The sequence below is a fragment of the Cetorhinus maximus genome, chromosome 11 (genome assembly GCF_964194155.1).
Source record: "Cetorhinus maximus chromosome 11, sCetMax3.hap1.1, whole genome shotgun sequence".
Classification (NCBI taxonomy): domain Eukaryota; kingdom Metazoa; phylum Chordata; class Chondrichthyes; order Lamniformes; family Cetorhinidae; genus Cetorhinus; species Cetorhinus maximus.
The window spans coordinates 7,325,467-7,341,218 of record NC_135889.1 but is presented as its reverse complement, the minus strand read 5'-3'; the positions used below and the strand labels follow the sequence as shown (position 1 = coordinate 7,341,218).

The window sequence follows — 15,752 nt, the reverse complement described above, 5'->3', positions numbered from 1 at the left end:
TTACAAAAGTAGCAGCAGTTTTGCCTTGGGTAATATTACTGGATTTTTATGGTTAAAAATCTATAAAGGAACTGTTGCCAAGTAGTTTACTTGTGTGTTCTGACAAAATGGGTTTTTTTTTTTGTTGGGAGGGGGGGATGTTTTGTACGACTGTTTTAACTGTGTAACTTTAGTCTTGTGTGTTTAAGTCTTTTTCTCTTCTTGTTAATAAGTCTTTTAATTTTAAAATCCTAAAAGTGTTAACTGGACTCTATGCTTCTGGGATCAGTAGTTTTCCCCTCATTTTCAAAATATGAAAAAAAGGTTATGATCAGTAAGAAAAGTGTCCCTCTGGGATTTGGCTTGTTCAGCGAATATCATCAGCTATGGTCGTAACATTTCCTTATTTCATATGCAGGGACCCATTCTCTGCAAACAAAAGGAATATGATCAAGCCTTCAGATTTTTGAATTACCAGAGAGGGGGAGATTATAGTTCTTGTTGCTTTCTCCATGGCAACGCCTTGGCCAATCAAAGACAACTTGCCAACAATCAGCACCCTTTCCACCTGTAATGTAAATTGTTGTGATCATTTGAAATTTAGTATTCTTGTGTTTGTCCTGATGAGTGCAAGATGAAAAGCATCGACAAGATGTCTCTCTTTCCTGCAAGATTTCTTAGTCCTGATCTCCAACTGAAGCCCATCCCTCAGGCACATTAACTCTCACACGGTAATTGTATCAAATCCTGACTGACGAATAGTCCCAGACATTTCGAAGGAACCTTTCCCAACACCAACGTTGGATTTAGTCGAATTTGTACCATCTTTCTCTCATTGAGGAAGTGCTGCTTTGTGTAACTCTGGTGGTTTCTGCCTAGTGAATAGCTAGTTAAAATTAACCAGTGCTAACCCACCTGGCCCTGGTACATCCTGACTGGAGTCAGCTGTTACAGTTTAAGTAGTTAAACTAGTATTACCACCCAAACCTAGCACTGATGTAAGTGCGATCCCACCAATCTGAGTCTTTCCCCTGTTACTGTTGTGGACAGCGTTTGACTCCAGTGAATGTCCTGCACGTGATTCAGGAATCTGCAAGAAACCAGGAGACCGCACTAAATCCAGTGTTTAAATAAAGCGGAGTGTTTTATTTTCTTGCTAAGGTGAGTCCTGCCCTGTCACTGATGATGAGGATAGAGGAATGCAGTCTGACGGCTACAGGCCTGGGACAAGAGAGAGACGGATGGATAGGGAGGGCGGAGCAGAGAGTGAAGACCCGCGGGAGTCTGGCCTCTATGTTCTGATCGCTCTCCCGCCCGGTGGCCTGGAGCAGATCATGGAGGAGGCTGAACAGCTGCAAGGCGCCCAGCAAGTATTAGACAGGGTGAGAGATGTCTGCCAGAGCAGTAATCAACTGTTTCCCCTCTCATACCACTCTGTTTCCCCATCACACGCGCCTACGAACATACGCACACATGAACTAGGAGCAGGAGTAGGCCATTCGGCCCCTCGAGCCTGCTCCACCATTCCAGAAGATCATGGCTGATCTGGTTGTGACCTCATCGCCACTTTCCCACCTACCCCTGATAACCTTTGACTCCCTTGTTAGCCAAGAATCTATCTACCTCTGCCTTCAATGACCCAGCCTCCAATGCTTTCTGGGGGAGAGAATTCCAAAGATTCACGACCCTCGGAGAGAAAAGATTTCTCCTCATCTCTGTCTTAAATGGCAGAAGTTACCACTCTGATTCCCCTCTCGTACCCCTCTGTTGGTTGACCCTCACATCCCTGCTTTCCCTCTCATAATCTCCTGCAGCCCTCTCATACTCCCACCCATTGCAACCCCTCTATGCCCTGATGCCCCCTCATTCCCCCCACCCATTGCAGGCCCCATTCACATCTATTTCCCCCCTCATACCCTCCTATTGCCCCTCTCATACCCCCTCTGTTGCCCTCTCATACCTTCATGTTGCCCCTCCCCCAGTGACGGATTCGCGTTAACACTGAGAGACACAGTAAACAGTGAGGAAGTCTGAAGCAGTTGGAGAGTTGTTGGGAAAACCCTGCTCATTCCAATCATTGGCTGTTCTGGATTCCCTTCCTACTGGGTCCAGTCGATCCTCATCATTCTGGCCCCATACAACCCTAAGCCTCCAATATCCCCTATACCCTTCACACCCCTCCAGACCCCCAACCCCCCCTTCCGACCCCCCGAACCCTCCATTTGACTGTTTCCGCTCCAGCCGTGCATTGTTCTTTGACCCTCATTTTGAACGTTCTCTGCCCTGCAGCCTTCCCCCAGCTCCCTACACAGACCACAGCCGGCCGGAGGGAAGGTGCAGGGACAGAGGCCAAACGCCCAGGGACGGCCAACAATCGACTCCTCTCAGCTGTGCAGTCGGAAGTCCCGAATGACCTATTACGGGGGGCCGCTGGCTGGGGCGAGGAGAGGCCTGACTGGTGAGTGCGATATGGGGTGTTCCACTGAGTAGTCAGAATACAACAACCCCGGGTAACTGTACGCAGGAGAGAGCAGCGTCCGGAGAGATTGAGGTACACGGAGAGAGACTGAAGTATAGCGGGGCGGGGGAGACTGTGGTTTATGGGGAGAGACTGAGGTACATGGGGGGAGACTGTGGTGCATGGAAAGAGACTGAAGTACACGGGGAGAGACCGAGGTAATTGGGGAAAGACTGTGGTACATGGGGGTCGGGGAGAGACTTAGGTACAGGTAGAGGAGAGACAGTAGTACATAGGGAGAGACTGTGGTTAATGGGGGAGAGGCTGAGGTACACAGCAAAAAAGTTGATGTACACAGTGAGAGAGGCTGAGGTACCTGGGGATGGGTGGTTTGGTGTGGGGGGGGTTGGGGTGCGCGTGGTTGAAGTGGGAGACCAATGTCCTGTGCCAGCTTCATACCATGTCTGGCAGTGCCCTGGGGTGCAGGGGTATCCCCTCCAAACAGTCACTCTAATCCTAGGGATTGCCAGCAGGAGATAGGAGACAGGAGCGATGGTGGTATACCTATCAAACCCTTCCCAAATCAGGCCAGTGGGTCAGATGGTCATCCCCAGAGTTCAGTCTGAGTTTTTACTGGAGCCTTTTTGGCTTTTCCTCTGTTCATTGCTGCCTTGTCACATCTGTACTGACCTGTCCCTCTATCTCAGTGAAAAGCAGACCCAGTGACCAGCACGGTTCAAGACGACACACGGAGCCTCCTGTCTCTGTGAATGGACGATTGCAGCTTCCGCCCATTGGCTCAGAAATTGGAGCAGGGCTGCGGCCAATGGAGGACGAACGCGGTGACGAGGTAAGACTTGGCATTCGGACCAAGAGTGACCGTCGTGTGTATCCAATCAGAACGTTCCAGAAATTTACTGATCCTGGGCCCCTTCAAGAGACAACACTGCAGAACTTCCGATTCCCCCCCTGTCTGGAAACAGTCGGCCTGTTTGAAAAGAAACACGTCTGACTGAGTGGCAGCTTTGCTCAGGGGCTATCACTCTCATCCTGGGCTCACATGATTGAGGGTTCAAGCCCCATTAGGATGAGCCAAGATTGTGCAGCGCTGCAGGAGTGCTTCAGGACCGAGACGTAGGGCTGTACAGTACCAGGCAGCAGTCAATCATTCCCTTTGACCTGCTATTAACCTTCGCTGGTAGTACGGAACTTGGCTATTATGAGAAAGAGAAATGTGTTGTTGACGCTTTTTGTCTTGCACCCATCAGGACAAATGCAAGAATGCCAAATTTCAAATGCTGATTGGTTGGCAGGTCGACTCTGATTGGCTGAGAAATTAAATGGAAAGCCTTTTTTGAAGGGTTCCTGGGGAGCTTAGAGTTACCTGTTGCTTTCTCCATGGCAACACCTTGGCCAATCAAAGTCGGCTGGCCAGCCAATTAGCACCCTTTTCTCCGGTAGTATAAATTGTTGTGATTGCTTGAAATTTGGCAATCTTGTGTTTGTCCTGATGAGTGCTCGACAACATGTCTCTCTTTTTTGCTGTGTGTTGTACTTGTGCAGGAAGTCACTCTGATTCCCTGGTGTTAGTTTGTTGGAGGGGTTCATGTGTTGGTCTCTTCTCCTTTCTGTCTCTGCCACTTTGACCAACCATGTGTTTTGATTGTGGAATAGTTGGGGAGGTGGAAATTGCCCTCGATTAGGAGAACGCCAATAGCAGCAGCACGGCATGCTGGGAGATACAGAGGAGGAGCAAGAACTGAAGCAATGCAACTCAAACCGCGATTGGTTCTTCCCCCATTGACTGACATCAACCATCAAAAGCAGGAGGGAGATGTCCGTAATGAGGCAGAAGGTAGGGAATGACAGAGATATTCCTGCTCTGAGGAACAGCACAGCATCAGGAGGTGGTACCCATTACCTTAGACACTAGATCATTGCTGTCCCAGTCACCTACCCCCAACTCCATACCCCAAAACAATGTCCCCCATCTCAAACACTGCCACCATCCCAACCCCCATCCCAATTCACCAACGACATCTGCCCCAATCCAACTGAGAGCATTGCTGAATCCAACCAACAACTCAATCTGTGCTGTACCTGCCCTGGGAGTGTTTGATGGGGACAGTGCAGAGGGAGCTTTACTCTGTATCTAACCCCGTGCTGTACCTGTCCTGGGAGTGTTTGATGGGGACAGTGCAGAGGGAGCTTTACTCTGTATCTAACCCCGTGCTGTACCTGTCCTGGGAGTGTTTGATGGGGACAGTGCAGAGGGAGCTTTACTCTGTATCTAACCCCGTGCTGTACCTGCCCTGGGAGTGTTTGATGGGGACAGTGTAGAGGGAGCTTTACTCTGTATCTAACCCCGTGCTGTACCTGTCCTGGGAGTGTTTGATGGGGACAGTGCAGAGGGAGCTTTACTCTGTATCTAACCCCGTGCTGTACCTGCCCTGGGAGTGTTTGATGGGGACAGTATAGAGGGAGCTTTACTCTGTATCTAACCCCGTGCTGTTCCTGTCCTGGGAGTGTTTGATGGTGACAGTGTAGAGGGAGCTTTACTCTGTATCTAACCCTGTGCTGTACCTGTCCTGGGAGTGTTTGATGGGGACAGTGTAGAGGAAGCTTTACTCTGTATCTAACCCCATGCTGTACCTGTCCTGGGAGTGTTTGATGGGGACGGTGTAGAGGGAGTTTTACTCTGTGTTTAACCTGGCAAAACAGAGTTTCCAAAATTGGTTGTGGCCAAATATTATCTCAAAAGACTGGAGGGTTTGATTGTAACACTGCATTGAATAAAGGGAAAAGGAATCCTCTTGATAATGATCATCACATTAACATCATCTTGGTTGCTGCTCCATAACACGGGTGGAATTAGTGAATGATTTTGTCCTGGACCATTCTGGGTCTGTCAGTGCAGATTTGAGGTGTTTAAATCACTGAGGTGAATATTTCTGAAAATTGGATCGAGTCACTGAGGGCTGTTTGTTGAAATTTGCTGATATCTAATTCGGGACCAAATAGGAAAGAAAGAGGATAACATCACCCGAATAATCACCCCGGTGCCAAGCGGGGAAGGAACAGAGTAACTAAATGTGTGTACGAAGAATGATGATGAGAATAGAGGAGGGGACTAGCTTCTCTTATACCAGGAGGGATAGAGCATGTGTACGATGAGTGGTTAGTGGCTCAACCCCTGCAGCCTCAATCCCAGGACCAGGCCCCACCCCAAGCCCACCCCAATGCCCAGCCCCAGCCCCCAGGCCCTAGCCCCATCCCCAAGCCCCAGGTCTAGGCCCAGCCACAGCCCCAATCCCAGACCCAGCCACAGGCCCTGCCCCAGGCCCAGGTCCCACCCCAGCCCACCCCAATGCCCAACCCCAGCCCCATCCCCAAGCCCCAGGTCTAGGCCCAGCCACAGCCCCAGTCCCAGACCCAGCCACAGGCCCTGCCCCAGGCCCAGGTCCCACTCCAGCCCCAGTGCAGGCCCAGGCCTCCTCCAGCCCTTCAGCTGTCAATGGGGCTTGAAGGTGTTGCTGTTTTCCCCAATAGGCCCTTTCACGGAATGGGCTGAGGCCTATAGCAAAAAACCGCCTCGGCCTCAAAGTGGAAAAGAGCAACATCATTGTGGCAAATTTCTCTGCTAGGATTCCTCTGATTCTATTTTTGTCACTCCGCTACTTAGGAAACAAAGGAAAGTCAAAGGCTCCTGACCCTACGGAAACCTCCAGAATGGAAGGACTGGCTCCAGCCGCCCGGATCAATGGGGATTATCCAATCAGCACAGAGCGGAGGTCAGGCCGGGATGGAGGGAATGCTGGAATTCTCCCAGAGGTTTCCAGCCAGATGGAGATGGAGGGAAAGATGGTCGGATTTATCAGGATAAGGATAGAGGAAGAAAGAAGTCAGTTGGAAGGTGAGGATGGATTATATTGTCTGTGATTCTTATTGTCCTTCTCTCTGTCCCAGTGCGGTGCTCAGTGAGGGGCCTCTCTCTCTGCCCCAGTGTGGAGCTCAGTGAGGGGCCTCTCTCTCTGTCCCAGTGCGGTGCTCAGTGAGGGGCCTCTCTCTCTGTCCCAGTGTGGAGCTCAGTGAGGGGCCTCTCTCTCTGCCCCAGTGCGGAGCTCAGTGAGGGGCCTCTCTCTCTGCCCCAGTGCGGTGCTCAGTGAGGGGCCTCTCTCTCTGTCCCAGTGCGGAGCTCAGTGAGGGGCCTCTCTCTCTGCCCCAGTGCGGAGCTCAGTGAGGGGCCTCTCTCTCTGCCCCAGTGCGGAGCTCAGTGAGGGGCCTCTCTCTCTGCCCCAGTGTGGAGCTCAGTGAGGGGCCTCTCTCTCTGCCCCAGTGTGGAGCTCAGTGAGGGGCCTCTCTCTCTGCCCCAGTGTGGAGCTCAGTGAGGGGCCTCTCTCTCTGTCCCAGTGCGGAGCTCAGTGAGGGGCCTCTCTCTCTGCCCCAGTGCGGAGCTCAGTGAGGGGCCTCTCTCTCTGTGTCAGTGTGGAGCTCAGTGAGGGGCCTCTCTCTGTCCCAGTGCGGAGCTCAGTGAGGGGCCTCTCTCTCTGCCCCAGTGTGGAGCTCAGTGAGGGGCCTCTCTCTCTCTCCCAGTGTGGAGCTCAGTGAGGGGCCTCTCTCTCTCCCAGTGCGGAGCTCAGTGAGGGGCCTCTCTCTCTGCCCCAATGTGGAGCTCAGTGAGGGGCCTCTCTCTCTGCCCCAGTGTGGAGCTCAGTGAGGGGCCTCTCTCTCTGCCCCAGTGCAGAGCTCAGTGAGGGGCCTCTCTCTCTGCCCCAGTGCGGAGCTCAGTGAGGGGCCTCTCTCTCTGCCCCAGTGCGGAGCTCAGTGAGGGGCCTCTCTCTCTGCCCCAGTGTGGAGCTCAGTGAGGGGCCTCTCTCTCTGCCCCAGTGCGGAGCTCAGTGAGGGGCCTCTCTCTGTCCCCTCTTAGGGCCTCTTCAGCCCCTGGTTTTCTGAGCCGCAGTTGTTCAGGACCACAGTTAAAATAGCAGTCAGGCCCCAGTGATGTCCATGGAGTAGAGCAGGGTGAATAAGCGCGGGCCGGGTGATGAGGGTGTGAGAATGAACCGAGGTTTAACCGAGTTTTCTCTGTACTGAGGGGATAGAGCGAGAGTACGATTGGGAATCTCTTCTCTGCCAGAGGGAGGCAGTTGGTGGTGGCTCAGTCTCAGGCCCTGACCCAGGACCAGTCCAAGGCCTTCGGTTGCCAATGGGGTTTGTGGTTGTTGCTGTTCCTCCCCAACAGGCCCCTTCACAGAATGAGCCGAGGCCCATAACTAAAAGCTGTCTCCATGACTCAGTGTAAAAGAGCCACGACATTGTGACTCATGTCCTAAAGCAGGAAAACAGTTTGTTAGTCAAAATTGCAAAACTATCTTGATAATATCAGCCTGCCCAAGAGATTGATTAACCGTAAAATAAAAGCAGGATGACGGAGATCCGAAATGAAACCAGAAAACGCTGGACAAACTCAGCAGGTCTGGCAGCATCTGTGGAGGGGGAAAGAAAGTTAATGTTTCGAGTCCGCAGGACTCTTGCTCATAACCGAAGGGAGGGAGGAATGTGATGGGTTTTATGTTGTCGAAAAGAGTGGGGGCGGGGTTTGGGTTAAGTGGAACAAAAGGGAAGGTCAGGGATAGGTGAGAGGGCTGAGGAGCTCAAATAACAAAGATGTCATGGAACAAAAGACAAAAGGAGGGGTAATGGCTGTGGTAAAGAATTAAAGCATAGATCCAGAGTATCACAAAATCACAGAATTGTTGTGGTGTAGAAGGAAGCCATTCAGCCCATCGTACCTGCACCGGCTCTCCGAGCATTTTAACTCAGTGCCAATCTCCTGCTTTTTCCCTGTAACCCTGCACATTGTTTCTATTTAAATAATCATCCAATGCCCTTGTGAATGCCTCGATTGAACCTGCCTCCACCACACTTCCAGGCAGTGCATTCCAGACCCTAACTACTCGCTGTGTGAAAAAGTTTTTTTCACGTTGCATTTGCTTCTTTTGCAAAACATTTTAAAACTCTTGCCTTCTGGTTCTCAATCCGTCTATGAGCAGGTACAGTTTATCCCCATCTAGTCCAGACCCTTCATGGTTTTGAAAACTTCTATCAAGTCTCCCCTTAGCCTTCTCCTGTCCAAGGGAAACAGTCCCAACTTCTCCAATCTTTCCTCATAACTGAAGTGTCTCATCCCTGGAACCATTCTCGTAAACCTCTTCTGCACCCTCTCCAATGCGAGTGGGTGTTAACAGCAGAATAAAGGTCGGCCCAGCCTGAAAGCAAAAACAAGTTACGGACTGGCGATTGGCAAAAAAAATTCAAAATGGAGGATAGAGCATATGGTCTGAAGTTGTTGAACTCATTGTTAAGTCCGGAAGGCTGTAAGGTGCCTAATCAGAAGATGAGGTGCTGTTCCTCCAGTTTGCGTTGAGCTTCACTGGAACATTGCAGCAAGCCAAGGATGGACATGTGGGCATGAGAGCAGGGTGGTGTGTTGAAATGGCAAGCGACAGGGAGGTCTGGGTCATGCTTGCAGACTGAGCAGAGGTGTTCGGTAAAGCCAGTCTGCTTTGGTCCTCCCAAGGTAGAGGAGACCGTATTGTGAGCAGCAAATACAGTCGACTAAATTGAAGACGTATACAATCGGGAATCTTTTCTCTGCCAGAGGGAGGCAGTTGTTGGTAGCTCAGTCTCAGGCCCTGACCCAGGACCAGTCCAAGGCCTTCAGCTGCCAATGGGGTTTGTGGTTGTTGCTGTTCCTCCCCAACAGGCCCCTTCACAAAATGAGCCGAGGTCCAAAACTAAAAACTGTCTCCATGACTCAGTGTAAAAGAGCCACGACATTGTGACTCATGTCCTAAAGCAGGAAAATAGTTTGTTAGTCAAAATTGCAAAACTATCTTGATAATATCAGCCTGCCAAGAGATTGATAAACCGTAAAATAAAAGCAGGATGATGGAGACCCGAAATGAAACTAGGAAGACCCATCATTTTAGCCCGTTCCTGCCCCACTGTTGTTTGGGGCCTTGGACATTGAGGAGGAAGGGGGTAAAAGGGCAGCTGTTACACCTCCTGCGATTGGGTGGGAAGGGGAAGGGGACGGGGTGTCGGTTGTGACTGAGAAGTGGACCGGGGTGTCCCGGAGGGAACGATCCCTACAGAATGCCGACAGGGGGGGTGAAGGGAAGATGTGTTTGGTGGTGGCATCATGCTGGAGTTGGCGAAAATGGCGGAGGATGATCCTTCGAATGCGGAGGCTGGTGGGGTGATAAGTGAGGACAAGGGGGACCCTATCATGTTTCTGGGGATGGAGAGGAAGGTGCGAGGTCAGAGGTGTAGGAGATGGGCCAGACACGGTTGAGGGCCCTGTCAACTACAGTGGGGAGGATTCCTCGGTTAAGGAAGAAGGAAGACCTGTCAGAGGAACTGTTTTTGAAAGTGGCATCATCGGAACGGTTGTGACTGAGGCGAAGGAACTGAGAGAATGGGATGGAGTCCTTACAGGAAGCAGGGTGTGAGGAGCTGAAGTTGAGGTAGCTGTGGGAGTTGGTAGGGTTGTAATGGATATTGGTGGACAGTCTATCACTGGAAATGGAGACAGAGAGGTCAAGGAAGGGAAGGGAAGTGTCAGAGATGGACTTTGCGTAGGTAGAGGGGTGGAAATTGGAAGCAAAATTGATCAATTTTTCCAGATCCAGACAAGAGCATGAAGCAGCACCGAAGCAGTCATCAATGTACCGGAGAAAGAGTTGTGGGAGGGGGCCGGAGTAGGACTGGAACAAGGAATGTTCCACATACCCCACAAAATGACAGGCATAACTGGGGCCCATGCAGGTACCCATAGCCACACCTTTTATTTGGAGGAAGTGAGACGAGTTTAAGGAGAAACTGTTCAGTGAGAGAACAAGTTCAGCCAGACGGAGGAGAGTAGTGGTGGATGGGGATTGTACGGGCCTCTGTTCGAGGAAGAAGCTGAGAGCCATCAGACCATCCTGGTGGGGGATGGAGGTGTAGAGGGATTGGGCGTCCATGGTGAAGAGGAGGCGGTTGGGGCCAGGGAACTAGAAACTGTTGAAATGACGTAGGGAGTCAGAAGAATCACGAATGTAGTTAGGAAGACACTGGACAAGGGGAGGAAAAATAAAGTCGAAATAGGAAGAAATGAGTTCAGTGGGACAGGAACAGGCTGAAATGATGAGTCTACCGGGACAGTCCTGTTTGCAGATTTTGGAAGGGAGGTAGGAGCGGGCTGTACAGGGTTCGGGGACTATAAGTAGGGGAGCTGTGGAGGGAAGACCATAAGACATTGGAGCAGAAATTAGGCCATTCGGCCCATTGAGTCTGCTCCGCCATTCAATCATGGCTGATAAGTTTCTCAACCCCATTTTCCCGCCTTCTCCCCGTAACCTTTGATCCCCTTACCAATCAAGAATCTATCTATCTCGGTCTTAAATACACTCAATGACCTGGCCTCCACAGCCTTCTGTGGCAATGAATTCCATAGATTCACCACTCTCTGGCTAAAGAAGTTTCTCCTCATCTCTGTTCTAAAAGGTCTTCCCTTTACTCTGAGGCTGTGCCCTCGGGTCCTAGTCTCTCCTACTAATGGAAACATCTTCCCCATGTCCACTCTATCCAGGCCTTTCAGTATTCTATAAGTTTCAATCAGATCCCCCCTCATCCTTCTAAACTCCATCGAGTATAGACCCAGAGTCCTCAAACGTTCCTCACATGTTAAGCCTTTCATTCCTGGGATCATTCTCGTGAACCTCCTCTGGACCCTCTCCTGGGCCAGCACATCCTTCCTGAGATATGGGGCCCAAAATTGCTCACAATATTCTAAATGTGGTCTGACCAGAGCCTTATAAAGCCTCAGCAGCATATCCCTGCTTTTATATTCTAGTCCTATCGAAATAAATGTCAACATTGCATTTGCCTTCCTAACTACCGACTCAATCTGCAAGTTAACCTTAAGAGAATCCTGGACTAGGACTCCCAAGTCCCTTTGCACTCCAGATTTCTGAATTCTCTCCCCATTTAGAAAATAGTCTATGCCTCTATTCTTCCTACCAAAGTGCATGACCTCACACTTCCCCACGTTGTATTCCATCTGCCACTTCTTTGCCCATTCTCCTAACCTGTCTAAAGCCTTCTGCAGCCTCCCCGCCTCCTCAATACTACCTGTCCCTCCACCTATCTTTGTATCATCTGCAAACTTAGCCAGGATGCCCTCAGTTCCTTCATCTAGATTATTAATGTATAAAGTGAAAAGTTGTGGTCCCAACACTGACCCCTGCGGAACTCCACTAGTCACCGGCCGCCATCCTGAGAAGGACCCCCTTATCCCCACTCTCTGCCTCCTGCCAGACAGTCCCCAGGCCCTGCCCCAGCTCCCAGGCCCAGGCCCTGCCCCAGACCCCAGGCCCAGTCCAAGGTCCAGACCCTTTCCCAGTCCAAGGCCCAGACTCTGTCCCAGTCCCAAGGCCCAGCTCCAGTCCCAGTCCCAAGGCCCAGGCCCAGGCCCTGCCCCAGCCCCAAGGCCCAGGCCCTGCCCCAGCCCCAAGGCCCAGGCCCTGCCCCAGCCCCAAGGCCCAGGCCTGCCCCAGCCCCCAGGCCCTGCCCCAGCCCCCAGGCCCAGGCCCTGCCCCAGCCCCCAGGCCCAGGCCCAGGCCCTGCCCCAGCCCCCAGGCCCAGGCCCTGCCTCAGCCCCCAGGCCCAGGCCCTGCCCCAGCCCCCAGGCCCAGGCTCTGCCCTAGCCCCCAGGCCCAGGCCCTGCCCCAGCCCCCAGGCCCAGGCCCTGCCCCAGCCCCCAGGCCCAGGCCCTGCCCCAGCCCCCAGGCCCAGGCCCTGCCCCAGACCCCAGGCCCAGTCCAAGGTCCAGACCCTGTCCTAGTCCCAAACCCCTGGTCCAGTCCTAGTCCAAGGCCCAGACCCTGTCCCAGTCCCAGGCCCCAGGTCCAGCCCCAGTCCAAGGCTATCAGCTGTCAATGGGCTTTGCATTTGTTGCTGTTTCTCCCCAACAGGCCCCTTCACAAAATGGGCCGAGGTCGATAACTAAAAGCTGTCTCCACGGCTCAGTGTAAAACAGCTACGACATTGTGACTCATACCCTGAAGCAGGAATATAGTTTGTTATTCAAAAACCCAAAGCTATCTTGACAATATCAGCCTGCCTATAAGGTTAATAAACAGCAGTCTGGAATCAGAGGCCTGCTGGCTGTTATGGGGCAGCTTGCCCCTGGCTAAACTCAGGACTATTTAAGCAAATCTGGGTAGAAATCCCTCGGAAAATAATTTGCAGGAAATGTACGCTCACATTTCTGTATCCAATTCAGGTGCAGATGCAGAGGGTGTTTGGGGTCAGGGATGTTCAGGATCAAAGGGTTAACACCTATTTTCCCTCCATGTAGCATTTAGCCTCCAGATTTTGGCATCAGATTTGGAAAATTGCCCCTTCCATTTCCACCTAATAGAGGCCGATTACCGTTAGAAAAGACTAGGAAGGGATATGGGGAAAGGGCGATGGGAGGGGATTTGAGTAAACCTGTTCAGATTGGGCTGGAATAGGTGTGATGGGCCGAATGGCCTCTTTCCCTGCTGGAATTCCTCTGATTCTATTTTTGTCACTCTGCCTCTAAGAAAACCAAGGAAAGTCGGAAACTCCTGACTCTACGGAAACCTCCAGAATGGAAGGACTGGCTCCGGCTGCCCAGATCAATGGGGATCAGCCAATCAGCGCAGAGCAGGGGTCAGGCCAAGATGGAGGGATTGTTGGAATTCTACCGGAGATATCCAGCCAAATGGGGATGGAGGGAAGGATGGTCGGATTTATCGGGATCAGGATTGAGGAAGATGGAAATCTATTGGAAGGTGAGGATGGATTATATGCTCTGTGATTCTTATTGTCCCTCTCCCTGCCCCAGTGCAGAGCTCAGTGAGGGGCCTCTCTCTCTGCCCCAGTGTGGAGCTCAGTGAGGGGCCTCTCTCTCTGTCCCAGTGCGGAGCTCAGTGAGGGGCCTCTCTCTCTGTCCCAGTGCGGAGCTCAGTGAGGGGCCTCTCTCTCTGTCCCAGTGCGGAGCTCAGTGAGGGGCCTCTCTCTCTGTCCCAGTGCGGAGCTCAGTGAGGGGGCCTCTCTCACTGCCCCAGTGTGGAGCTCAGTGAGGGGCCTCTCTCTCTGCCCCAGTGTGGAGCTCAGTGAGGGGCCTCTCTCTCTGCCCCAGTGTGGAGCTCAGTGAGGGGCCTCTCTCTCTGCCCCAGTGTGGAGCTCAGTGAGGGGCCTCTCTCTCTGTCCCAGTGTGGAGCTCAGTGAGGGGCCTCTCTCTCTGCCCCAGTGCGGAGCTCAGTGAGGGGCCTGTCTGTCCTCTTTTGGACTCTTCAGCCTTGGATTTTATGGCCTAGCTCAGGCCCATGCTTGGTATAATGTTGGTCAAAGCTTGTGATTGAAGCGGAATGCAGAAAGTGATGGTGTGAGAATAAATTAGGTGCTGACTGAGGTTTCCCTCTCAAACCGGAAGATAGTGCTGGTGTACAATTGGGATTCTTCACTCTGAGGATGGTTGTTCATTCTCAGCCTCTAAGCCCAGGCCCAGGCCCAGGCCCAGGCCCAGGTCCAGGCCTATGCAGGGCAAAGCCTTCAGCTGTCACTGGGGTTTGTTTTTGCTCTTTCTCCCACATTTGCCTCTTTCATAAAAGGAGGGCAGAGACTGATAACTGAAATCTGTCTCTGTGACTAAGTGTAAAGATTCTGCCACAGGAAAGTTCCATTGAAGACAGAACCAAAGAGAGCCACAGTGAAGTTACCCCGCAGAAAAAGGCCATTCAGCCCATCATGTCAGCACATGCCAAAAAAAAGAAGTTAGCTGTTCATTCTAACCCCACTTTCCAGCACCTGGTCTGTAGCCTTGCAGGTTACAGTGCTTCAGATGCTGATCCAGGTCCCTTTTCAATGAGTCGAGGGTTTCAGCCTCAACCACCAACTTAGGCAGTGAATTCCAGACACCCACCACCCTCTGGGTCATGTCCCCTCTAATCCTTTTACCAATCACCTTAAATCTATGTCCCCTGGTAATTGACCCCTCAGTTCGGGGAAACAAGACTTTCCTGTCTACCCTATCTAGGCCCCTCATAATTTTGTACACCTCAATTAGGTCACCCCTTAGCCTCCTCTGTTCTAAGGAAAACAACCCCAGCCTGTCCAATCTCTCCTCATAGCTGCAATTTTCAAGTCCTGGCGGCATTTTTGTAAATCTCCTCTGCACTCTCTCCAGAACAATTATGTCTTTCCTGTAATGTGGTGACCAGAACTGTACACAAAATTCCAGCTGTGGCCTAACCAGCATTTTATACAGTTCCACCATTACCTCCCTGCTTTTGTATTCAATACCTCGCCCAATAAAGGAAAGCGTTCCATATGCTTTCTTTACCACCTTATCCACCTATCCTGCCACCTTCAGGGACCTGTAGACATGCACTCCAAGGTCTCTCACTTCCTCATCCACCCCTCAATAACTTCCAATTTATTGAGTATTCTCTTGCTTTGTTTGCCCTCCCAAATGCATTACCTCACACTTTTCCGGATTGAATTCCATTTGCCACTTCTCCACCCGCTCAGCCAAACCATTGCTATCATTCTGGAGTCAACAGCCATCCTCTTCACTATCAACTACACAGTCAATTTTTGTGCCATCTGCAAATTTCCCAATCGTGCCTCCCACATTTAAGTCCAAATCATTAATATATACAACAAACAGCAAGGGACCCAACACTGAGCCCCATGGAGCACCACTGGAAACTGTTTCCCATTCACAAAAACATCCATCGACCATTACCCTTTCCTGTCACTGAGCCAATTTTGGATCCAACTCGCCACCTTACCCTGTATCCCATGAGACCTCACTTTCCTGACCAGTCTGCCATGTGGGACTTTGGCAAATGTCTTACTCAAATCCATGTAGACTACATCCACTACACTACCCTCATCAATCCTCCTTGTTACTTCCTCAAAAAATTCTACTAAGTTAGTAAGACACGATCTTCCCCTAACAAAACCATGCTGACTATCCCTGATCAATCTGTGCCTTTCTAAGTGACAGTCTATCCTCTCTCTCAGAATTGTTTCCAATAATTTGGCCACCAACGAAGTCAGACTGACCGGCCTATAATTTTTTTGGCCTATCCCTCGCACCCTTTTTGAAATAATGATACAACATTCGCAGACCCTCCAATCCTCTGGGACCTCGTCTGTATCTAGTGAGGATTGGAAAATGATCCTCAGAGTATCCGTTATTTCCTCCCTGGCTTCCTTCAACAGCCTGGGATAC

General features: G+C 51.4%; 1 protein-coding gene across 1 annotated transcript in view; it reads left to right on the top strand.

Annotated features, from left to right (window-relative positions):
- Positions 1-15,752, top strand: part of kiaa2012 (KIAA2012 ortholog) — a 67,863-nt gene that overhangs the window by 11,375 nt on the left and 40,736 nt on the right. Inside the window, exons 5-9 of the mRNA XM_078552802.1 lie at positions 1,141-1,361; positions 2,269-2,437; positions 3,145-3,287; positions 5,987-6,350; positions 13,072-13,302. Of these exons, the coding sequence (XP_078408928.1) occupies positions 1,141-1,361; positions 2,269-2,437; positions 3,145-3,287; positions 5,987-6,350; positions 13,072-13,302 (1,128 nt within the window). The remainder of the gene's footprint in view (positions 1-1,140; positions 1,362-2,268; positions 2,438-3,144; positions 3,288-5,986; positions 6,351-13,071; positions 13,303-15,752) is intronic.